At 40.2% G+C, this 25,829-nt stretch overlaps 2 protein-coding genes across 3 annotated transcripts; one reads left to right on the forward strand and one right to left on the reverse strand.

Moving 5' to 3' along the window:
• Window positions 1-1,503: 1,503 nt before the first annotated feature.
• On the reverse strand, window positions 1,504-6,448 carry LOC122884524 (MICOS complex subunit Mic10-like). Its single transcript, XM_044214542.1, has 4 exons — window positions 6,317-6,448; window positions 1,972-2,019; window positions 1,771-1,880; window positions 1,504-1,684 (listed from the first exon to the last, which is right to left on the reverse strand). Exons 1-4 carry the CDS (start codon window positions 6,375-6,377, stop codon window positions 1,676-1,678), a joined length of 228 nt encoding a protein of 75 aa, XP_044070477.1. The 5' UTR covers window positions 6,378-6,448; the 3' UTR covers window positions 1,504-1,675.
• Window positions 6,449-8,584: 2,136 nt separating this feature from the next.
• capzb (capping actin protein of muscle Z-line subunit beta) lies at window positions 8,585-25,436 on the forward strand. Of its 2 annotated transcripts, XM_044214333.1 has the most exons (10): window positions 8,608-8,845; window positions 15,588-15,677; window positions 18,673-18,794; window positions 19,792-19,905; window positions 19,999-20,140; window positions 20,668-20,784; window positions 20,875-20,940; window positions 22,167-22,243; window positions 22,671-22,772; window positions 24,304-24,399. In XM_044214333.1, exons 1-9 carry the CDS (start codon window positions 8,843-8,845, stop codon window positions 22,762-22,764), a joined length of 825 nt encoding a protein of 274 aa, XP_044070268.1. In that variant the 5' UTR covers window positions 8,608-8,842; the 3' UTR covers window positions 22,765-22,772; window positions 24,304-24,399. The 2 variants fall into 2 exon arrangements, with proteins under 2 accessions (XP_044070277.1, XP_044070268.1); XM_044214342.1 differs by lacking the exon at window positions 22,671-22,772 and having other exon boundaries at window positions 8,585-8,845; window positions 24,304-25,436.
• Window positions 25,437-25,829: the final 393 nt, after the last annotated feature.

Here is a 25,829-nt window from a genome sequence, read left to right on the forward strand (position 1 = left end):
GTAGTTAAATCAGTTTATTTAAATTCCACCTCTGGTAGCATCAGGCTCATTGGCTTTTTAAGGCAACATCAGCAGCAGCAGCTCCAAGCTGGAGTCATGCAGCAGCACACATGACAGGTCTGGTCTTATATTTCATGCCAGACATTCACCAACACTGACTGAACAGTTTTGAGCCATTAGATGAACAAATGTGATTAAGTTGCATGGTACATATTATTCATCACAGAGAATGTTTCAGACAGGCACATACAGGTATGGCCTATGGGTTTTGGCTACCCTATTACACCACAGCTGTGTCACTGGTCCCCCCCTCTCTCTCTCACACACACACACACACACACACACACACACACACACACACACACACACACACACACACACACACACACACACACACACACACACACACACACACACACACACCCCATTCCTGCACTTTATCCTATCAGTGCAGCCTTGCTTACAGGTGTTTAGCCTGGCTTGTGTCCATAAGCACCCCTATCTGTTTCACGCTTCACTTGCAAACAAATATTTTAATGGACAGGGGACGAGTGACATGGCTTCATTTCTGACATTGCTCATTATGTGCTTACATTGCTGAGAAAACTGTTATGCGATGGAGAGGGAAAATGTGAGTGTGTGTGTGTAACAGAGAGAGCGTACATCCGCCAGTGTTTTCTTTGATGTGAAAGTGTAAACCATGTGTGATGTTCAGAGTGCAAAGTGCAGAGCTCACCTGTTTGTAATAAGACTGAGCTCCAGTCCAGAAATGGCATTCCTCTGCATTCCACGGATTCTGCTTCACCAGGGGGCTGGGTAAATGTGTGCGCGTGCACATGCTCACACATACAATCCCTCTTCTCTCTTAGCAGGCCCATGCAACCACACATAAGTGATCAATCACACTCAAAACAATCTCGCGAAACAGACACACAGCCAACGAATACACAAGACGCAAGAGATTCCTCCTGATACGGAGACGTGTGCTTTTCCAACTCCCTGTGATGAAAACACTCACGGTCACAGCAAACGCTCTTGTCCAACTCACGCAACTTAAAACAGGACTACAAACCATGAAATACTGTGCATATGCTTGCACTAGCGCGAGTGAAAATCAGACTGGGTTACTTCCCTGTCTTCAGAGAGGAATCTACCCATTCATGGTATTCAAAGAAACGTACATCTATAGAGAACCTGGTTGCTGATAACCATGTATATGACATGGTTCATGTCACACAAATGTATGCAATCATAACTTTCTAGTCTCTTTCAACACTAGTATTAGTTTCCTTCCACCAACTGTATTTTCTTTATTTCATCATTCTGTGCAACTTTTCATCCTCCCACTCGCTAACCGGGCTGCAGATGCTGAACCTGGCCCTCATTCCAAAACAGCAGGAGTTCTAGTCTCCCAGCTCATTAACACACAAAATTACCGCCCACCCCCAAACCACATTTCAATTTTCTCAAACATGCACACAGAAAAACAGAGAGAGAAAGAGAGAGAGTTATCCGTATTCACTTTATTAAATATACATTGACTGCCCTTTGATAAACACAATGTGGGCATCGTTGGACATTAGTGCCAGGACTGAATCAAGCAGCAAAATAACAAGGACAACACAAAAACAGATGATCAACTTCATGGCAAATCCTCTTTATCTTTAGTCCTTCACTACTGGTCCTGTAAATTAACACAGAAAAAAAATCATGTAGCATGAGTGTGTCACAAACATATAACAACCAATACATTTTACCCTCTGTACTCACCTTAACCATGTGGCCATGAATCAGGTATGGTGACCTAAAGTCATGCTGGCAGTTGGCGTATCCCATGCCCAGCCCCAAACCTGAACCAAATGTGACAGGCCACGTGCGACCTGGGGGAGAAAAACATTCACCCATAAATGACGTTTTAAAGTACTGCTTCCAAAAAAACCTGCATTTACCAGTTTACCTTAAGAAACTTACGTTTAAAGAGAAGGACGGAGAACACAATGCCCACACCAAGGCCAGTTACTGCAAAGAGGAAGAAAAAAAGAAAGTATGAGTGGCGTGATTAAACTACACATCCAGATGATTTGACTTTAATACCGAGGTAATGTGATCACGTCTGATCCAGTATAAAAACTGGCTGGCATAGATGTAAATCTGTTGTAATGAGGACAGTGGGGTGCCGCTATTATGTCTGATGCAAGAGTTGGTGAACAGCATAACTTAGCAAGACATTGCTCATTAGGAAAAGAGAGGAAGAGAAAAAGCAGCAAGAGCTCAAACGTCCAAGAAAGAAAGAAAACAGTAAAAGGGGTGCAAGAGAGGGGGAGATGAGTTAAAAGGAGCAACAACAGTGTCCATGAGGCAGAGGGCAGGAGAGGTGATAGGTCAAAGAGTGCACACGTATGCAGGTAAGCGATGTCTTGACCCAGTATGGTCAAGCAGAAGGTCAGTGGCACAAGAGTTGGCTAAGTTGTTAGAAGTGCTCAGATCTGTGGGATCTTGAGAAGGAATGTGTTTTTGCGCTTAACTTCACCTCGCTGCAGGCCACACCACACCCAACTGCAGGCCAGCCAGCACAGAAAACACATAAAAACAGCCATTTGGGCCCCTCCGACTCTTAATTGGATTCAGCGAGCTATGCGGCATGACCGATTTGCCTGAACCCCCAGACTGTTCTCTATTACACAACTTACAAATGTCAAACAAGACCACAAAAGAGCCCGCACACCCTCATTATCAGTACAGATCAACAACAAATCATTGTCCTCTGCATCCATTTCAAGCAAAGATTTAGTTAAATTTAAGGTTCTCCGTCTGTTGCAGCCTCAGTCTTTCTTTGCTCTTCAGCCAGAGCATTTCTGAAGCCTCTGATTTTCCACTGACAGTAATACAGTAAAAGCATTGGCAAAATATGAGGGCAGATCAGCATCTCATTTTGGCATCCTCTCTCTATGTCTGGACATCTCCAAGGGGGATGGATTATAACAAAAACATTTGTGCTGGAGTAAAATGAAATGTATAACCCACAGGCCAGAAAATACTCAGTTGGTTTTGCCAGAAAATAAAGTCCAGAGCTGGTAAGTGTATTGTTATTCATTTGTTCATTACTTCAAGTATTTTTTGGAAAAGGCATCAATGGAGACCTTCATTTTCAATGATAGTCATTTTGTGAATTTAGTTAAAAATACAACTTGAGTAGTATAACTCTGGCAAATGTCTTTTGCTCAACATTGCAACTTTGACTTGCGACGGCACATTTCTTTGTAGAACTAATGTTTCTGTGTGTCGGAGAGGACACTGAATAGGATTTGTACAGCTCAAATGAAATAAATCTTAGCAAACATGACTAGGTATCATTACTATGAAGTAATATAAATAATTATCTTTTAATTGTGCAGCTCAACTATTTTCATTTCCAGTTTGTAGCCATGCTGGCAGCATGGTCCAAGGCATGGCAAAGTCAGTCTGTTTGTTGGTCACTCCATCCACTTTGGTCCTGACTGAAATATCTCGACATCTATAGGATGGACTGCCATGACATTTTGTACAGACATTAATATTCCCAAGAGGATGAATCCTACTGACTTTACTGATCCCCTGAACTTTCCTGTAGCGCCACCATGAGGTTGACATTTGTGGTTTTTAGTGAATGTCTCAATAACTGTAGGATGGATTGCCATGAAATTTGGTTCACACATTCATGGTGCCCTCAGGATAATGTGTTATAACTCTGGTGATGCCCTGACATGTCATCTAGCGCCATTATCAGGTCAAAATTTTAATTTGTGCAATACTTTGGTTTATGACTAAGTACCTGCAAAACTAATGACATTCCCATCGGCCTCAGCTTTACTTTGTGTTTTGTGCTAAACAGCAAATGTTAGCATACTATTAAAATGCTAAGATGGTGAACATGGTAAACATTATACCTGCTAAACATCAGCATGCTAGCATTGTCATTATGAGCATGTTAGCGTACCGAGGGCCAGGTTGTGCTGGAAAATAACTGGTTTGTCAGAAGGCGAAAGTGTTTATAGTTGTTCTGAACATTCACACTCGAAGCCGGGATGAAAAGCTGGCCGTCAGAGAGTGAGGAGACACAGAGCACACTTTCAGTCAGTCTCAAGTATTCATAGTGTTACAATTGGTTGTACACGTGAAGGTGTAGGGGGTTACAGAAGCTTGTTGCCTTAACGTTAGCATTTAGTTCAAAGCACTGCTGTGCCTAAGTGCAGCCTCACAGAGCTGCTAGCATGGCTGTAGACTCTTAGTCTTGTTAATACACAGCACATAAAGGGAGCACATAGATCTTGTAGGGGAAAAAACCCAAGCTCCATCAAGATCCACCTGTATGTTCACAGAACGAACACAAGTTCTGAAATATATACCAAATATAAAATGTAGTGCAGAGGCAGAGATATTGACCTTTTATGTGGTGGTGTTTATGCTAATTATAAAAACGTCTCAAAATTAATAATTGATTATATTAAAAAGCTAGGAGTCGTTAACACACTTACACAATGAGACACAAAATAGACTAAACGATATCTTCCTGAACGATTATTGATTGTTAGGACTAACAAAAACACTTTTAAACAACCGCCTGAGCAGAACATATGCCGCAGAGTTTCTCTGGCTACAAGAGACACCTTGGCACAGCTGCCAGTTTACCGAGTGAGCTCAAAGAAATGCCACGATTCAGATGTTTTTCCTCCCAACAAGAAACATATTTTATTGTGCCGAAGTTGTCGTCATTATGTGTCTTTTGGGACAGATTGTTTGCCAGTCTAAGTATTTGAGTGCTGGACCAACACTGTTCCAGATACCACAGATAAACTCCTGCACAAAGACCCCATGGTGATCTCCTCAACCCTGTTTCATCAGCTCTGACTGGTTGAGTGAAGGCCAGAGCCAATGGAGGAAACCAAAACATCTATTAATTTTAATATTACAGTATTAAGGAAAAAACCCTAATTTATGTTGTTACTTAACAGATGGTTTGGGCAGTACATTTAAACATGTCTGTTGTGAACTGTTTCGTACTGTGTATTCTTCTTTTGCCGTAAAGTTCATAAATATTAAATTTAAAATTAAAGTACATGTTGTTATATGTTTGCTGTTTTCAGTGTGAGATGACTTTCACGACTTCTCTTCCTGCTGATAAAGGGCCAAATTTAGCAAAATATCTCAAATATAATTTTAAATGTAGACTTTATTTGTTGATCAGGGTTGTTATGGTGTTTGTCCTCTTCGTGCCATGCTAACATGTTAGCTTACCGCTGCCTTTGGTCAAATCAATCAAAAATTATGTAAGGTTAATTTATTCCTGGATCAAAGCCCATAAAGGTACTTCAGATTTTATAGGTTGATGTTTTGTTTCAACTTTCCAGTTGGTGTCTGAACTGCTGGTGCTAGTTGGTGCTTGAATAACTGGAAAGGACTCAAAACTCATACCATAAAATGCCAAACAAGAATGGAAAAGTGCTTCAACAAACTGGAACACTGGTAACAAGCAGACCATCACCAACACTGGCTTAAAAACACTGGCTTTAAAGTATTTGCTATTTGCTTTTTTTTTTTTTAAACAGTCTCTCCAGATAAATCTGAAAAGGCTGGCTTTGCATTTTAGTGTTGACTTTTTGGAAAACAATAACGTATTTTAGTGTGGAAGGAGTTTTCAGATTTACCCAGCTTAGTGTGGATGTGGTCTGAGTTGAATTTGCACCTCTGACAGTCCCAACAAAGCAGGTGCTTGTTATTTTGTACCCTGTATGTTTGCATTTGCAAAGCCATTTGAGACATGATTTAGTTTTAAGGGCTAGAAAAGTATGAACTCCAGAGTCGGGTCGTTATGCTCCTTGCTGCTATTTAACTGTAAAATATTTATGTGTGGGTGATAGAGAGAGGGGGGAGAGATGAGACAGCCTGGGAATCGGGAAAATTAGTCTCAGGCTGAAAGTAGACAGAATTATCCTTTACGGCTGTAATACACCCTCCATACTGTTTCTCCACCAGTGACTTTGTACAGTCTGTTAATCAAAACACACACCCCAGCTTGTATCCAAAGGCTTATGTGGTGTTATCTAATCATAATGCCCCAAAATAACAAAACAGGTAGTGCTACTTTTATCCATTTAGCGGGCAAGTTTACACTTGACCTCAGTAAACTGTCCCAGCATGGTCACCCAAATGTCCCGTAGAAAAGGACCTCGACTGCAACCTTGACCTGTAGCGCAGCTTATTTACCAGGTGTATTATTCTGCAGAATGCCTAATGACGGCGTTAAATGATTACATTACATGTATGAAAAGACATTAACCTGTTTTCACGGCTGTATCTGCAAGACAGCGGTCCCATTTCCGTCCGTGCTCGTCTGCCATGTTTCCAGCGGTCAGGAAGCTCCACAAAATATCGCGAGAGAAATATGAAGTCACGTGAACTCACACCACCACCACACTTGCCACTACGCTCCTTCATTCACTGTTTCCAGATTATTTATATATGATGTATACACCGTATTTGTTTTTTATTGTGCTCCTGAAATAATTTTTACTTTGATTAAACATCACTTTTGGATATTTTTTTATTCAGTCAGGTGACAGTGTATGTGTGTGTGAATACAATACAACTTGATTACTACTAATCACTTCACCTTCCTGTTTAGAAAGCTGCATATTCCCTCAATTTATGTTACTTAAGTGTATTTCTCACCGTGACATTATTGTAAAGTGTAAACTAATTTGATAACTCTGTCATTTTAGTAAACTATTCAATATATCTGCATTTATCTGATAAAAGTTCTTCTGTATGTTACAACTTCTTGATAGTTTTCACTGCTGGTGGAAGTGTCCCCCATCTTTCCCATATGCATAGTAGGCTATATACACAGGAAATGATGCATGCATGCAAAAAGTGTTGCACATCAGCTACTGAACAGAAAACTACCAGTTCCCATGCTTTACAGGCAGTAGTAGTATGTTTGAGTATATCTGCCACTGGATTAACTTTCTTTCCTAGAATATGTTTTGGTTGGAAGATAATCTAGATGTGGCATATTTTGAGAAAGAAAATGAGCCACACCTTCTTCTATGTCTAGTTTTTCAAAAACACTTGATTCCTTCAAAGTAACACCAATCGTTTTTGGGATTGTAATTTGAATTTTTCCTCTTCTTATGAAATTCCAGAAGACTAGATGCTGGAAGTCAACGGGCTGCTGCCCACACACAGTAAATATACAGATGTTGGTGAAGTTTACAGGCAGGTTTCCCATATACAAACAATCCAGGATGCAGGGCAGGGCAGAAAGCACATTTGTACAATGTCATGATAGCTTTTAAATTTATACATTATAAGAAATAAATAAATACATGGAAGTACACTTGCATGGGTCACTTGCCCATGCTTTTTTTATGACACACTTCACAATAGTTAACCCCTGAGAAAGGCAGCTATAGTCACAGTAATAACATTTCCCCAGACTATTGGGGAGAAATTACATCACCATTATAGTCAGTGCCCCCCATCAAAACCCATACTTCATTTTGTTCCCTGAAAAACCACAAGAGTCGTACATTTAACATCCAAAGACCAGAGTCTGCAGCTCTATTGAACCAGAATTTTGACCGTCACTAACGTGGTAGTTCATCCTGAGGAAGCAGCCTAAATTGTCACAACACCAGAAAACCAAAACAATTAACTCAAGGGCAGGTGAAAGCACTGGGTGTTGATTATCGGTGTGATCAGCAGTATTAGACATCCTTTTACATTACAGGGACTCCTTTCATTCTGTTTTAATATCGAAAATAGCCTAAATGAACCACAAGTCACCACAGGTGTCGCCAAATCCACCAAAACTCCCCATTTACCATGAATGATCATCAATACACATGGCTATGTGTAAAACCTTTACTACATCATTACACCTACTTGTATACTTGCATCATTCTTGCATCACTATAATGTAAATAAGGAAACGTTCATATTCCATTCAACCGAACAAAAAGCAATAAAACAAACCTAAGGGAGTGGTCAGAATAAAAGCATATGAATTATGGACAATGCCAGTATAAAATAAAAATAAAAATAGAAAATGAAAAGCAAATAATAGTGACCCAGTAACATTTATAGCCTACTATATTTTGCGATATTGACTGAGATTTTCAGAATTAGTTTTTTGAGAATAACGTAATTATTATGATAATTTTAAAATCATTAATATCTAATTAAAGAATGATAATTACACTTACCACAGAAGGTATGTCAGAAGGTACTTATGTATAAAAATGATGTGAACAGAAGCAAAGGTGGAAAATAGTAGATATTAAAATACCCATATAAAATAAAATTACATTATTTTGATTTGCTAAATTTATGAAGTTTATAAAAGGAGCAGAAGGCACGCTGTCGGTTTTTGTTTGAGGCACTGTAAACATCACATTTATAGCAGTTTCCAGCCATCTTTTTGTTATAGCTCCATCAGTGTATTTGTATATCTACTGCCCTCTCTGACTGCACATTTATTGCACCACTCCTCTCTTTCCATACTTGGCAATGCCTTTCTTGCTCCTTCGCTATTGGCTGCTGCAGAGAAAGCCCGGAGTGACCCGGACATGCAACCGGGGCCTGTTCTGTGACAGCAGCCTCCTTCCTGTAGCCCGGTTGAGGAAGTGAATTTCGCTGACAGGGCTGGGTTCAGTGAGGGAGAGGCGAACAAAACATCTTAACTAAAAAAAGCAACAAGAGACGAGAGGAGCGACTTGTTAAACTGCAGTAAAGCTAAGGTGTACAGTCATCGGTGAAATCGTGCTCCCCTGCCCCGCTGAGACTGCCACAGATCGCCGCAGACATGGTAAGGGCCGCGGTAGAGCTGTTGGAGAGATGGGGACGGGGTAAGAGGGCTTTGGTGGGGCTGCTGCTAACTAAGCGTTAACGGCTAGTGGTGCTAAGCTAGGCTAACGCTAGCTGGAGGTGCTGGGTGGTAACCTGAGAGCAGCAGCAGCAGTACTAGTAGCAGTAGAGGATCCAAGTGTATAAATCACCGATGCATATCTAACTTGCACTGTTTGCAAAACTTCTGCGTACCGGATACAAATGAATTAGCTTCGTGGCTAAGCTAGCAGCTAGCTGTTAGCCAAACTAGATGCCCCGTAGGCATAAAGTTAGCACAGGATGTTTTGGATTTGACACAAGTTCGTGAATAGTAATAGTGAGGAGTCCAAATATAATATATATACACACACACACACAGTCCTCCAGTCGTGCACGACACACGCACACTCAGGCTAAAATAGTCCAGCGCTGGGTTGCCTGTAGCTAAAATAAGACTCGCTCCTCCTATTCCTAACCATGACAAGCTGTCAGCCTCCTGTTAAGTTTTTCCTGACTTGCGAGTTTGATCATGACTTCCTCTGGGAAACGTCAAGCTCTGATAATCCCTACAAATAGTACCAGCGATTATTGTTTACTTATTGCTTGTTTTTGAACATTTTCCTACCTCTTCAGCTTATGTGGCAGCAACATCACTGTAATTGGTCATTTATTTATGTTTAACAAAAAACAATATTTGACTTGAAGTATTCTAGCATAATTGAGGACCATCCTGTGCTTTCACTCTGTTTATAATGGTGTGTTTTGTAGTGCTTCCCAATGACCTAAATTGTCTTGTGTCTGAGCTGGGAAGAGCAGCTGTTTTTTCTCCGCAGTCGCCCACTCTCCTCGGCCTCACCTCATCCATCCTGCTGGCTCAGCCTCACCGCTTTCCCCTGACCCCGGGGGTTGTTGGTCTGAGCTAGTGTTTACACGGAGACGGGAACACTGGTAAACACAGCGTCAAGGAGCGCAGGTGTCTGATGGAGCAGAGTGATTCATCAGCTGGGAGAGATTTTAAAACTGGCAGAAAGCAACTTGCAGGAAATGGCATGGGAGACATTGCCTAGAAATTTCTGTTATGTTCAGGGTCACCCTTAAGTAAAATGTTTATGGAAAGAGGGTTCTCTACTTTATAACATGTCATTGTCCTTTGACCAGCTAGCAGCTGCATGAGTATATACTCTGTTAGGTTTATGCACTTAAGAGGAGTCACTTCATAGATAAGCCAAGGCGCAGGGTTTTGTTGACATCTAAAAGGGAGGTGAATGAAATACGTATAATGTGGCAGTGCAAAAAACTATTGCTATTGTGCGGTTGGTGATTTTGATATTGCCACAGGCGATTCAGAATTATTTCCAATGCATACTTTTTCCCCATTGGTTTTGGATGAGCATTTCAAACTGGTTTTCATATTTCTTCATTCTTCATAAGCACATTTGTGTTTGTTTGTAATGGTAGAAAGTGATCAGAATGTAAGTTGGTCTTGGTTTGTAAAAGCAGTTCTATTCAGGTATTGTAACATTTTCTAATTACGGCAGTCATGATGAAATATGTTGAGACTGGTATCTCAATAGCACCTAGGACAATGTAAGGTGACTTCGATCTCTGATAATGCCCATATGAAAATGATTGTGGCATCGTAGAAAAGGTTTCAGTCGTAGTCATCTGGACACATCTGTTTTCAGAATCAAGACGTTTCGGCTCCCATCCGGAAGTCATTCTCAATTGAGAATGACTTCCGGATGACTTTCTACGATAGAACACTCCTGGACGAATGAGGGACTACACCGCATGATTGTGGCATAGCCAGTTACCTGCTAGAGGCAGCTGAGAAACAGGTTTTGTCGCTCTACTATTGCACACCTACCTACAACTTCCCACACATTCCCCAGAGTTTCATGTTGTGGCTGGTCTGTCCTCCCCTACTCACTAACATCCTGCTGCTCACTGCATATTTAAGGGAGAGAAACCCCCAGGGGAAGGGTATGCTATGCTATGCAGTCCTGTCTGTTCTGTGTCTTCTGTGGCTGTCATTATGAATAAGTTCTTCATTTAGTCTTAATTGACTTGTCTGCTTAAAGTAGAGTAAAAGTTAAATATTTTACATTTCATTTATTCTAAAACTGAGCTGCACAGTAAAAGGGTAGACTGTTTTTAAGGAATCTTACCTTCTGGATACAACATGCAGGAATGTTTATCTGCAAGAGTTCAAAGGCTGGGCCTGCTGCTTCACGAACTGTAGTTTATTGGGAACATTTACCACATTATCAAACATGTGTTGAGTGACTTAAGTACACAACAAAACAACCTTCAGTAAACAACTCAAACATGTAACCCAAAAAGGAAGCGGCTTCAGTTAACCTCAGGCCGTCTGAATTGATCTTGGGGGCATTGGTTATGACAGTGCGGTTTTGAGTGTTTGTTTGTTAGAAGTAAGTTACAGTATTTCTGACTATTCTACAAAATCTAAATTCAGTTCCTACATCGATTTAATCTTGTTGCGGAGTTTCACATTTAGATAGTGGGTTTACCCCATCCCACCTAACAATAAAGAGCGCCTCACCGTCATCTAGTAACTACATTGATACAGAGATGAGATGCGTCAGGATCTATTTCAGCTCAGTGGGTGATTGTTCGATCACAGCGTATGTTCGCTTTGCAGTACTTGATCAGAGCTTCATGTGTCGCAGCCATTTGTTCATTTAATTTATTATGCTACGAATCTTTTAGCTTGTTCTTGCGCTTCAAACACAATTGACAGGGATCACTGAGTGGGAAGACGGTGAGGGACCATGCCCTTGTTACTGCAATACTGACACCTACTGGTTGGTCAGGATGTCTGTGTGGAAGGGGACACGATCAGACATTCTGGACTAGGGGTGTGCCATAATCATATCGTTCACGATAATACTGGTATCATTTTTAATATGATTTTATCATATTAAAAATTTATACCATTTTATATCATATCGTGATAATGGCAACATTCCGACTTGTTGACTTAATGACGTCGTACTGTTATGCACATCAACAACAAGGATTGCTGAAAGCGAAAGTAACATTGCTACTGGCTCCACGGTGGAGGAGTTGGTTCCAAAAAGGGGAACGACTTCAGTAGTGGAAGTGGTTTGGTTACAAAAGATCAAGCAGTGTTTCCCACACAGACTTTACTTGGTCGGGCCGCTCAGGTATATTAACGGCGCCTTCCGCGATCAATTAACTAGTGGACAGTCTCCCCTCGCTGTACCCCTCCCGTGCGGTCTACTGACAATCGCACATGCTCTGCAGAGAAACACAGAGAGAGAGAGAGAGAGAGAGTCTCCTACTTAGGCCGTTGTTTAGTAAAGTTGTTTAGTGCACCAGTTGGTGCCGAAGTCATTCGGTACCATGTTGGTTTCGATCGTTTCGATAGGCTACATCATTAACAACAAGCCGCTTCCACTCGCGGCTCACCGAGCTGCTGTGAAAACGGACTCGTGGGTGAAAAAGTCCAAAATGTGTGTGGTGTTTTTTGGGCAACTTCATAAAACATACTGCTGACGAAGAAAGTCAACACATACAGGGAGAAAGAGAAACAGAAAGAGGCGGGGCAGGTCGGTGTGTGTGTGTGTGTGTGTGTGTGTGTGTGTGTGTGTGTGTGTGTGTGTGTGTGTGTGAGGAAAAGAGAACTGAAGGGAAAAGCAAGGTTAAAGTAGTTTGTGAGGAAACACTACAATAGGGTGGAGGATTAAATAGAATTAAAATGGTGTAATAAGAAATAATTTACTAGAAATAAGGTAATGTATTCTTTCAAATATTATATATACAGTATTTTCAATAGACGTATAATTTTTACTTTTTTTCAGGATTTTTGTCATATCGTCATTGTTATCGCAGAAATACCCTGAAATATCGTGATATTATTTTAGGGCCATATCGCCCACCCTTAATTTGGAGATGTCTGCAAGCATGATAACGTATGTTAAGCTAAATGTTTTACTTGTGGCCACACCCCAATCAGTGATGTCAGAGCAGGTGTTTTGCCTTTGAGCTCGCTCCACAACCCAGCCGACACTGAGGGCGAAGTTTCCACCTCAATTAAACTGCCGCACTTGAACGGCACGTGCCACTTGTGCTGACTTGAACTGACAGCTTTGTGCAGCGAGAAAACAAAACACCATGCGTTCCAAGAGCATGGTAAATATCAGTCTTTTAAACAAATATCTTTTACAAAGCTTGTCCTGGCTGACTCCAAATGAAAAAGCTACTTTGCTGTCTTTACTGCCAACATGTAAAACCTATCCAAAGATAAAATCAAAGCCTGAATGATAGTTGTGTTGCACCTGACATTTACCTGTTTGTAGTTCACCTCAGTACAACTCATCCTTGTTAAAAATGCCGCACTGCCTGCTTATGATTAGCTGATAGCAATTCAATGGCATATCTGCTGGCCTAATGTGCCGCCTCTGTCCTTTGACAGCTGATGGGCAATATCTGCACTGACATCACTGATTTGGATATAGTCAGACATGCCACAAGTAAAAGCTTTACCCACAAAACAGTTTTTTACACTTTGCAATTCAATTTGGTCAGACTTCTGACTATTTGGAGTCCAATTACTATTTCATCTCTAACAGATTTTTTGCTCTGCAAATTCTCACATGACAAATCATGAGTGCTGTTCAGTCTACTGAGCTGGAAATGTTGTGTCTGCAATCTCACAGTGAGTTTGCCTGCAAGGTTGTTAATATCTTTCTGCACACACCTCTCATACCCTCATACAGAATGAAGGAGGCCTTCATCATTGTGCTGTTTTGGAGACGTGAAGGAGCTTGGAGTGGTCTTCCTTTTTAATTTTTTTTTTTTTATAGAGAGAGCATGCCAAGAGTCCTGTTCCAAAACTACATAATGCAGCTGCACAGTGCACACTTAAAGTGAGCTTGCTTTAAAACTAGTGAGCCAATTCCGTTTTGAAAGTTATGCTTTCTAAATAACCTGTTTATTAACATAGCAAGGCTTTTCTTTAAAGGATCGGTTCACCATTTTTCAAGTCTATATTAACAATCAATCAATCAATATGAACATTGAATTAGGTTGTGCTTGCTGTAAACATTCCTCCTGTTCATACTGACCATTAAGAGATACCTTCTTAATTGACTTTCAATTGGGTACAAAATCCAGTCCTCATTCTGTGCAATAATAATAATTGTAAACTTTGTTTATAAAGCACTTTTCAAAACAAAGTTACAAAGTGCTTTACAAGACAAAATAAAAATGGTAGACAAATAATGAAAAAAAACAAAATTTAAAAACAGTGTAAAAGTTATATAGTATTGAGCAAATGGAGCTCTATGGATGCTCTAGTGTTTTGTGTCCATGGACAGAGAACCGTTGTGACAGGAAGATTTGGACTGGATTAGAACAAACTCTTCCTCTCAGCATGAATACATTACAGAAGTTCAAGTGAACTTGTCAATCAACAGCAGCAGTTTAGAGATGTGGCACACTCGTAAAACAATTGACAATGACTTCCGGATGGGAGCCGAAACGTCTTGATTCTGAAAACAGTGTCCAGATGACTACGACTGAAACCTTTTCTACGACACACTCGTAAAATCTTGATAAAGTCGAGATAAAATCAACGAAACGTTTTTGTTTTGTTTTTCCAGCTCAAAGTGGCTCTGCTTGGTGCAAATATGTATTTAGTGTGCTACTCTTCATTTCAATTGCAACACAATGTCAGGCTCCATATGGGCATTGTTAACAGCTGGCTATATGGTTTGCAGTTTAAAAAAAAACCTGGACTGGAATTTGATCAGGCTCAAAATACCAATTAACCAATATCGATCAATTAAATTGTACCCCGATGACAATCTTCCAGCTCGATGTCTGACATATAAAATATTGTTGGTACTGAACAGTTCATATTAAAGACTGTGCTCCAGCGACACTCGTTGAGAGCAGCTGTTTTCAGGCAATTAGAATCCACTTAAATATGAATCCACTTTGTAATTATGATGAAAAGGTTAATATTGTTGTCTTGCATAATTACAGCTGGTGCTGTTGACTTTCTACTTCAGCTATAGTGAGAAACATAGCACAAAATATTAGTATTGAAACTTTTGGTTATAAGCTACAGAAGTTGAGCCAAGTATGATCAATTATATAATAATTAATATTTGACCTCAACACTTCAGAAGGTTTTACAAGTCTGGCTCTGTATACTTATGTCAAAATCTGAGTGTTACAATCCACTTTACACACCGTTTTTATTATGTCATCTGTGTTTAGTAACAATAAAGATATACCAGTTTCTATACATTTCCTTTAAATGTTGGTTAATGGTGGTTAATTATCTCTGTCATTATCGTCTTTCTTTTGAAATAACAGTTTTATATCAGTCATATTGCCTCACAAATTGCTTATTGTTATTTGGTACAAAAATGTCTCCTGAACAGTGTGTTATAGTTGTCTGATGCACTGTCATCACTGAGTTCGGCTACTTTACGATGTGTAAAACTAAATACGTGTGGATTATCTTTTTGTTTTTGTTTGTTTTTTAAAACAAACTCAGACTTGGCAAATTGAAACACACCACACATACAGGAACACACCATATGTAACATAAACAATTTAGACTGGAGGAAAGCTGCTGTGTTGTGAAGCTTTGAACAGATGTTTAGCTATAATCTGATAGTACAGTGTAATAAGTGTTGTCTCTGCTGGTTGTGTGTGTGTTTCAGAATGACCAGCAGCTGGACTGTGCCCTGGACCTGATGAGGCGTCTGCCTCCTCAGCAGATTGAGAAGAACCTCAGTGACCTCATTGACCTGGTGAGTTACGGTCTTTGCTTTATTAGGTGTCAGTTTTCCTTACACGTAAAACACACGCAGGGTGTAGGCTATATCCCCTCCAGACATGTTTTAAGAAATATGAAAACACTTAATAATTTGTGTGTGATGTGGTTTTCCCACACAAAAATTAAATTGCCATGTTAGAAATGAAAAAAAACTTTAAAATATAGCCGCAAGCGGCAATTCTGGGGTTCAACACAGACTGTTAGAAGTTTTAAGCTTTTGATCTGGACCGGGCCAAATGTGTTCTAGATGTGACAAAAGCAGTGAAATCTCTTTTCTTTTCTTTTTTTTGCATTTTCACAAATAGAATGAAGAAAACAAAACAATTTCTGATTTATAGTCTGATTTGTGTTGTGCCACGCACATTTTTTTGCCCTTGTAGCGCCCCCTTATTCAAGTATCTTGAAAACTAAATAAGATATAAACAAGTGTTATACAACGTTTGATAAGCTTCGTCCAATGATAAACATTTGGTAACATTTGGTAGTAATCGGACATATGTTTTAGGAGGAGATGTCAAAAATGTGTTTTTCAAAAAATTCAAAATGGCAGAAAATCTAGATAGGCGGACTTTAGTGGCTCAAGAGGCTTTTTTGTAGAGCGCATTGAGCTGGACTTGGAGAGAAAATTCAAGTCATTCGGACTTATGGACTTCAAAATTGCATTTTTGGGCCTTAATTACAGCGCCACCATGTGGCCAATCGGGCTCACATTTCTGTGGAAGCACATGCACATCATTTCCAGTTATTTGGCCAAGTTTCATGTTTCTAGCTCATTCCAGCTCACGGCAATTTGAGGCGCGGCATAAGACAAATAATAATCATAAGACAGCACAAAAATAATTTTCCCCTGAGAAAAATCCAGAATCTATGAATATGCAATATTTTTCATTTCATTCAGAAGTTTAACAGTTGGACACAAGATGTCTCCTACTTCACTGAAAAGTCCATTCACACTTGTGTAAGTTGCATATTGGACCACAATTGGCTTCCAAACTATTTGTAATGTTAGGAAATCTTGCTCGTACGTACACGTCTTAAACTGAGATTTAAGGTGAGCACAGAGAAATCCCTGTTTTCATGTAGGTTTAGCAAACAAAACACAAAATATGGTGGTAATACACTTTTTAAATCAGATAGCATCTCAGGGATCCGTAACACCTTTTTGGGTGGAGGAGGACTTTAAGTGCATGTATATAAAATTCAGTTTTGTTTTGCTTGTTCCAAAATTGCCAGTCCCTCTGTGGTACAGTCTAATAGGTTTGCGGTCTTATAGATGACTCAGCAGTCTAGTAGGAACTTGTGAACAGTTGATGGGAAAAACTCACATTGAAGCTCTTGTGCTCCAGAGTTTCCTGTAGTGGTTGAGTCTCAAAATGTACCTAAAAAGAAACAAAAAAGCATAGCATTGACAGTACAGACATAGCTGAGATGTTGACATACACAGCAGATGATATTTATGTCAAGTCATTCATGATTGATCAAATTTGGGGTTAAGTTTTGCTGAATGCAAGAAAAATATCAAGTCATAAAACCTAATTACTTAATTATTTTGAGTCAAGTCACACAGTAAACAGTTCGTTGCAAATACAGTGAGAGTTGTGCTCTTGTTTCTGTTATGGGATTGTTCTTCAGCACATATGGTGTGATGGGTGGGTGTATGTGTGTGTGGATGGGCCTTTTGTGGTTTTGTTGGTGTTTCAGTCTTTGTTGTTCTATGCAAGTGCAACAGTCATCTGGGTAACTGAAGCTATTTTCAGCATTTAATATTGAGCAGAGATTTTTGTGCACAGAGTGGAAGTCACATATTTTTCTAAATTCTCAGTTCAACACTTAAACAACTTAAATTTCTGCCGGTAAATTTAATCATTTGTTTTCTTTCTACATTTTTCTGTTTAAAAAAAACCCAACAACTTCTTATTTTGAAATTGTTAGACCTGTTCTGCTGAGTTTAACAGAGCAGTGCCAGCTGAGTCCGACAAATTAAGCTAAATCAGACACAAATCAAACCACACTTTTGCCAGTGTTTCCGTGACACCTTGATTTGTGGGTATATGCGTTCCTTTCAAGACCCCCCACCTTCTCACCTTCCTCTTCCCTCACCTTTAACCTCTCTCCCCCAGGGAATCAGCTCTCTCCTCACCTATTTCACTGTGTCTGGTTGTTAGTGATTATTATCGCAGCTGTCAATCACCTCCACTGCCAGGCACTTTTTGGCTCCATCATCTCTGCTCAAACTCTTCCTGGCAATTCAGAATCACCTGAAGTCACCTCTTTCTTTCCTGGTTGTCCCACATCTCCCTTGTGTCCTCCTCCTCTGTTCTCCATTTTCTCTCTCTCATTGTTTTTTAAAACACTACCACACTCTTCCAACTTGGTTTTGCCCCCCCTCCCCTTGTCTCACCCAGTCTGGGCTGCCAGGTGTGTGTGTGTGTGTGTGTGTGTGTGTTCAGGAGTGTGGGGGCTTTTTCAGGAAAACAGGGCCTCCTTTGTGTCTGATGCTCTGCTGTAGGAGGACATAGAAAGGAGGGTCCATGTCAGTCTGTGAGAAGTAATTTGTACCCCCTTATCCTCTAGATATTATGTGTCTCATTGATATTTTATTCCAGCTCCACTCAGTAACCTTTGCTTATTGAGTGAAGCTGAAATGTGAGAGACAAGACAAGAACTTTAAGTTCATTTTTGACCTAAAATCAAATACAAGGCTACTTTTGTTCTTGCTGTCTAGTCTGTTCTTCCAGTCCTGCAAGGTTGTTTTTTTTTTAAGTTGGCATCTGTTACAGGAGGTCTGAATTGACAAAAATAGCTTGTTCTCATGTCTCTTGCTTACTCTCAAGACAAAGAAAACACTTCAGGTGTCTGAGGAATTGAGATGTGTTACAAACTTTCACAGCACAGAAACTTTGATATGCTCAGCCGTAGAAAACGTTGTGTTAATGTATTGAGCTTTTTCTCTCCGTGTTTGCATCCAGGTGCCCAGTCTGTGTGAGGACCTCCTCTCCTCTGTGGACCAGCCCTTGAAGATTGCCCGGGACAAGGTGGTGGGGAAAGACTATTTGCTCTGTGATTACAACCGAGACGGCGACTCCTACAGGTCCAGTTTACAACTACACTTCAGTCATGGACAATGACCATTAACTACATTTTGATCAGTTCATCTGTCATTGGAAAATAGGCCACAGACAGTGACTGAAACTAATGTAGCTATTTTTAATGGATAGTAAATTAAATCAGATTATTTCACTAAAAGACATAAAACATCCACTTTCACTGAAATATGAAAGCGCCCGTTTTCTTGTAAGTCATAAATATTTATAGTTGTTCTGAACGGCCAAACAGGAAGGCAGGGTGAAAACCCACTCTGTGAAAAGCAATTTTAGGACCTAGAACATTTCTGTATCACTTTCAATACGGCATAAGTCTGAATTGAAAGCTGTCGGATGATCGTAACAAAGAAAATAAAATCAGATAAAAAAACCCACAAAACCCTATGAACGAGGACATCCTTCTCGTGTCAGATCCGTCTTTAAAAGTAATTTTTATCAGATTTATTAGAGGATTGACTAGAAGAGAAGCAGGGGTGAGCATCCCTCGCACTCACTATGCTCAACGTTTCAACATTTTAAAATACATCAGTGATTTAGCCCACAAGAGACCAAAAACAACTCTTTTTCCTTCAACTTTGTAAACTCACCTGTTTTTCTTCAGTGGTACCATTGCTTCCTCTCGCACACCAGGTGCCAAATATTGCTCGAACATTGTAGCATTTTCCGTAAATGTCCTGTCATGTCTGAATGAAGCCATAAGGAACAATAACATAAAAGAAACACATGTCTGCATGTGAAACACCCATCACTTTAACAGATAGATGAAGCCAGCAATGTTATTCCATGTCATGAAAAGGGCAGATGTCTGGGAAAAAGTCTAGAGACAAAACCAAAGATGGTATATAACTGAGGAATTAAAATTTGACTCTCTAAAAAAGCTACCAGCCAGAACAGTGGGTGACACAAGTGGGTTTGGAGACATTTCTAAACATTTAATTAGGTACATATTAACACAAATTTCTGTTGTCCTCTTCAATACGTCAGATCCCCGTGGAGTAATAAGTATGAACCTCCCATTGAAGACGGTGCAATGCCTTCAGCTCGCCTGAGGAAACTCGAGGTTGAAGCCAATAACGCCTTCGACCAGTACAGAGACCTGTGAGTACCAGTCAAGCAACCTCACAGGGAGTATTTAATAAACGGTCAGCGTTGCCTTTTTGTGACCTCTGATATGTGTTTTTTTTTTTTTAGGTACTTTGAGGGTGGTGTGTCCTCCGTGTACCTCTGGGACTTGGATCATGGCTTCGCTGGAGTTATTCTCATCAAGAAGGCCGGGGATGGATCCAAGAAGATCAAAGGGTGCTGGGACTCCATCCATGTGGTGGAGGTGCAGGTGAGAATCAGCTGATATGAAATACGTTGACATCTGAACTTGCTCCCGCCCAGTGTTGTTTTTTTTTTTTAATCTTATCCTCATACATACTGGCAACAGAGAGCAATTATGTCTTCCATGCAGTTCCAAAAGTAAAAAAAAAGTTTACGGTTATAAACTTACAAACATTGGAGTCAAAGGGGGAGTCATGTAGCAAAACACCAAAGGGAAAAAATTGTAAACTGTATTTATTCACTTATTTAACCATTCTTTTTTGTATAGAACAATAACATAGGACCTGAGAGGCATAAAGGAGAGAACGAGACTTTTTAAGACTTTTTTATTTGAATGTTTGAAGTCCTGGTATGAAGACAGTGTTTCCAAATTAAGTTTGTCTTATGAATGATCACTATGCCCTGGGTGCATAGTACAAGTTTTGCCAAGTTCAGAGCAGAAATCATCACCCATCATGAATCTTTAGACAGTTTGAAACTTTACAGTTTAGTTGGGAGTATCGTCTCATTGCTTGTTGTGTGTTGTGCGAGCAGGAGAAGTCCAGCGGTCGTACTGCTCACTACAAACTCACCTCCACCGTCATGCTGTGGCTCCAGACAACCAAGACCGGCTCCGGTACCATGAACCTAGGCGGCAGCCTTACAAGACAGGTGTTGAACTAAACAGAAAACCACTGCTGATACCTCCAGCCTTTCTGTAGTCATCCATTAACTCCATTTCATTTTTTCAACTTTACACAGATGGAAAAAGATGAGACAGTTGGAGAGTCCTCACCCCACATCGCCAACATCGGCCGCCTTGTCGAAGTCAGTATGATGTCCTGCTCGTTAAACTTTTTTTTTACCTGAAGCAGTGATTCTACTCATCTGAAGTGAAATGACTGCAATGCATTGTTTCTCACAAACAGGTCTACTACACAGGATTCTGCTGATGTTAAAAAAATAGTGTGAAACTGGTTATGAAACTAGCTTTTGGAAACACTAACATTAAAGGGCTGTGTAGTAATCAAGCTCAAGCTGGCTTTACTGACATTATAAATCAACAAACGTGCAAGCTACATTGTAATCAGATGAAATACACTCAGTTGCCAGTTTATTAGGCTCACCTAGGTAAAACTAATGCAGTCTAGTACAACAGTCATGAAGGTTATAATGTTCAGTTTTTGTCCAATTTGGAGTATGTAGTTTGTGTGCTGTTGAACTGTACTGCATTATACTGACAGGTGTTTCTATTATTTTGTCCAACACTTTTATATCAATGAGTGTAGTGTGTGTGCTCAATAACAGAAACACCTCTCTACATGAGTCCATATCATGTAATAAAAATCTGAAATGCATTAAATTGAAAAGTGGAATTAGAGGCCAGAAAACGTATGCGAAGAGTAGGTAGCAAGAGATCTGCGGGTTCACGGCTCACCATCGGCCCTGTGTAAGCATACACAGTAGGTATGTAGCGGCCCCTGGTGGTTCCTCTGCCGGCAAGCCGATCAGAATGCTAACGTGGTTTTAGACAACTGTGAGGGTTTAATGGAGCTGAATTAAAGTGAAATTTATGTCATGAAGCGGAGGATTGTGGATTTCGCTTTCCATTTTTTTTCCAAAGTTGAAGGGTATTGTTGGAGCAGCGGATAACAGCACAGCCCAGTCAGTGTGGTTTTGGTGCTTTACAGGTGAAAAGACGTCTACCTGTCTGTTACATTTTTTTTTTCCCCAAAAGCAGTTATAAAGTAAACTCCTTTACATACAATCCATTAAAGTGCTATTGCACAGGTTTAAACGTGAGATGCCACCACAGTAATGGCGGCTTGTTTACTTCCTCCTTCAACCCAGATTAGTCTGTAACCCATACTGCAACTTCACATAGTACAACACTAGTGATGGAAAAACCCTTTGCCACAGCCAGTGTCACTGTGTTCAGCACACTTCACACACCTCCAATAAAAGCAGCTGTCTAAGAATCTAGTCGTTGACAAATGGAAAAATAGAGGCAGGAATCATGCTAAAACTTATGAATGTCTTGATTCTCGTTCCAGGATATGGAGAACAAGATTCGCTCCACACTGAATGAAATCTATTTTGGCAAGACCAAGGACATCGTCAACGGCCTAAGGTAACACTACATGAGTTGTTTGGATGACTTGGACCACCCTCTCTCTTTTTACCGCACTTCCAGTCAGCAGGGTCTGCAGAAACTCTGTTTTTCTAGTTGTACCAGTCTTACTGGGAGCAGAGTCTGTTTACTTCTGTCTCCATCTGTTGACCTGTTCAACAGATATTTTCTTACCTCTTTTGTCAATTTCTGTCATTTCTTATATTTTATTCAAACCTACCTTTGCTGCCCCTCTCTTCAGTTGCATTTTTTTTCCTGTATTCACTTCACCTCCTCCTTCACCTGTCCCTCTCTTCAACCTCTCCTACCAATCTTAGTTTTTATTGCCTTTCGTCCCACATTTCCGCTGCCATTCTTCTCACTGTCTGTCCTCCTGTCAATCCCTCTGTCACCTCTCCTCCCCTGCTGCTTCTCCTCTGTGCTCCAGATCTATTGAGTCTTTGCCTGATAACCAAAAGTACCGGCAGCTCCAGAAGGAGCTGTCGCAGGTCCTCACCCAGCGTCAGATCTTCATTGACTAGGGTCAGAGGTACATCCTGGCATGCAGAAGTGTGTGTGTATGTGTGTATATTTGTGTGTTGCAAAGTAGAAAATGAACAAGGGAAAATGTTGCTCGTTCCTCACTGCTCTGTCCACGGTGCCTCTCTCTGGTGCTCCCTCTCAGATGTCACATGGTACAGCATTCTGTGTATTATTTTAATTTAGCCTGTTTGATTGAAGCAACTACTTTATACTTTCATAGTCGAGGGTAGTTTAGGATGACCTGCAACATACTTCTCCATTATAATACATGTAACTCTTTTTAATCCACTGGAATAGCGACTCTTTCTTTAAAACAACACATTTAATATAATAAACAATATAAAGACTGATGCCGATAACAATATTGAAATTTGATAAGGATCCCTTAGATTTGGTTACTATAGAATTATAGTATGTGTACTGAATGTACTGAGCAGGACATTTTGCAGTTGAAAAATAATGGAAAACAATTGTGATTTTTGATGAGAATTGGTGATGCTTCCCTCTTTTATCACAAGTCAATAAAGAGCTCCCTCATCTTACTAATATTAAGATTCAGGTAATTAACGTCACACCATCTGACAAATCTGTCTACCTCATCTCTGTAGGTCTAGTGTCCTATATTGACTCGTGTGCCTTGGGATGATGTTTATGGAATTAAGATATGGCTAATTGTGTGTGTGTGTGTGCGGGAGGGACTGTATGCTCATAGCGTTAAAGATTGAGCAGCTGTGTATGCATGTTGCGCAGGTTTTGTTTACCTTTTTGAGTCTAACAGACGATCTCTGTGAGGGAGCAACACACTAACCATGTCAGAGTATTCAAAGCAGTCACCGCCCCTGATGTTTTGTGGTTTATTGCCCTAATAAGGTTTACTGAAATGGTGTGTTTATTCTGGGCATAGCACTTTGTCCTGTCAAAGGAAAACACGCTTGTTGTGTGTGTGTGTGTGTGTGTGTGTGTGTGTGAGAAAGCACAGCATTGAGATAAAAAAATAACAGGAAAATCTGATTAGCAGAAGTATTCACCCTCCTCTGTTCCTAACAGGATTATATTATAGTATGATTTAAATATAAAAATTAAAGCAAATAGAGTGAAGATTTATTTTAATTTTATATTTGCACATAAAATTCTCAGCTCATTATGCATCTTACATAATAGAATAACTTCATAGTTCAACAAAGTGCAACATGTAAAAGATGGTGAACATTGCTACAGGTAAAGCACATGATTCAACTGCATGACTTCAACTACATAAATTAACTAACTCTGATAACTTTAATTTGCCTGACATTAATGTTCCACGTGTGCAGTGTGTATACATATTTCTCACCATCTTCTCCCCACAGAGAAGGAGAATTGGAGTGTGATGTCTGTATAACTAATACTTTTTAAAGAGATTCAGTTCTTCAGTTTTTCTCTTGAACTTACAGACTGTTTCTGTCTCGCTGGAGAAACTTTTCCCGTCCCTTGCTGTTTTCACATTTGATCTTGCACACGCTGATTGTCTCTCCTCTCTTTGTGTCTCCCCCTCACAGGAGTGTTCAGACTCTGGCTGACAAGTCAAAGCAGGAGGCTCTGAGGGTCGACCTGATGGATGCACTCAAACGCAAGCATAACAGCTAGAGATGCTACTGTTGTTTTTCTTCTGTCTCTCTCACTCTCTCCGCCTCATCTCTGCCATCTTTTCTCTGTTTCTTTACGTCTCTCCCTCCATGCCTGTTTCAGTGCTGCACTCTTGTCATTTGTGGAAAAACAAAAAAGGAGAAAATGCTTAGCTTTTTATTTGTTTTTGTTTTTTTTTTGTTTTTTTTTCTGTCAGGTTTCGTTTTCACACATCTCATCTGCCATGAAGCCATTCACTCACGCTCCCTCTGTCTCTCTTCACTCCTCCCTTCTCTCCGTCTCTTCTCTCCCATGTTATAAATATAATGATAGTATTACCACGGTTAATGATAATCTTACAGTGTGAGGGTCATTGTAGTAATAATCCCTGATGTTCTCACAGCTGACATGTCCTCGGTCAGTTTCAAATGAGCGATCTTTGGCCCCGCTCTTCCTCCGTGACGAGGAAACGGACACAGACTGTGCTGTAGGTGGTGTAGGCTCGGTGGGGCTGTCATTATCATGGACATCAAATTTATTTCTTGCACCTATTTTTGTCTATGACACCCCCCTGATATATTTGTATACAATTATTACTGTCCGTGAATAACTGTCATTACTCTGGGCGATGTAAACGGTGTGAACACAAGGGCGGCCTTCGGTTTGTCTTAGACGGTTTTTACTCTTTGTTCCTCTCTGTCCACATGCATGTGAGCCTGTGTGGGAGCATGGGGGCTGCAGTGAGTGGAAATGTAGACTTATCAAACATGGGGATGGACTGTTATAATCACCGGGTGATTACACCCACGTCGTCAACCCAACCCCCTACACTGAGTATAACATGACAGTTTGCCTCCCCTGTGTTCTACTTATTCAACTTTTCTCTGTCCTCACCTACTATGTCTTTGTTGGGAGGTCACACTTTTGTCTTTGTGTCTCAGTGGAAACATTTGACTGTTTCCATTTTGGAGGGGAATCTTTTGTTGTACTTTTGTTTTTATTTTGTAAAGCTTATGATTCATATTGTATTAGAGCCTCCAGCAACAATAAAAACAGTAAAAAGCTACTCTTGTTCTTATTTTTTATTCTTCATGTCTTGTTGATGTGCCACACTGTGCAGGTAGTGGACAAAATAACAGAAATACTTTGATTTCAAGTAACTACATTACTGCAAACACTGCTACCCAGGTGGGCAACACTTTACTTTGAGTCCCCCTATTAAGCATTCAAAAGCAGTACATAAACACAATAAATAATAAATTGCTTATAACACACTATAATGTAGTTGTAATCAGATTTAAGTGTTTAACTTTAACTCCCCCTCTTGGCACCCATGAACGGAGACTAGCTAGACAGATAATGAATGAGTAAAACACAGTTGTAATAATATAAAATATATTTATTTGAGAAGTTGTAATTGTTGGCAAGTCCTGGACATTAATAAGCACTTAAAAATGTC

This window comes from Siniperca chuatsi, linkage group LG2, assembly GCF_020085105.1.
Source record: "Siniperca chuatsi isolate FFG_IHB_CAS linkage group LG2, ASM2008510v1, whole genome shotgun sequence".
Lineage (NCBI taxonomy): Eukaryota > Metazoa > Chordata > Actinopteri > Centrarchiformes > Sinipercidae > Siniperca > Siniperca chuatsi.

Bases quoted from the DNA above. Each gene is read 5' to 3' on its own strand.
- LOC122884524 (XM_044214542.1), bottom strand. From the start codon at position 6,377: ATGGCAGACGAGCACGGACGGAAATGGGACCGCTGTCTTGCAGATACA. The intron at 2,020-6,316 runs GTTAATGTCTTT...TCCTCTTTGCAG, and splicing joins AGATACAGCCGTGAAAACAG to TAACTGGCCTTGGTGTGGGC. The intron at 1,881-1,971 runs GTAAGTTTCTTA...TTTCTCCCCCAG, and splicing joins CTCCGTCCTTCTCTTTAAAC to GTCGCACGTGGCCTGTCACA.
- capzb (XM_044214333.1), top strand. The intron at 20,141-20,667 runs GTGAGAATCAGC...TTGTGCGAGCAG, and splicing joins TCCATGTGGTGGAGGTGCAG to GAGAAGTCCAGCGGTCGTAC. The intron at 20,941-22,166 runs GTCAGTATGATG...TTCTCGTTCCAG, and splicing joins ACATCGGCCGCCTTGTCGAA to GATATGGAGAACAAGATTCG.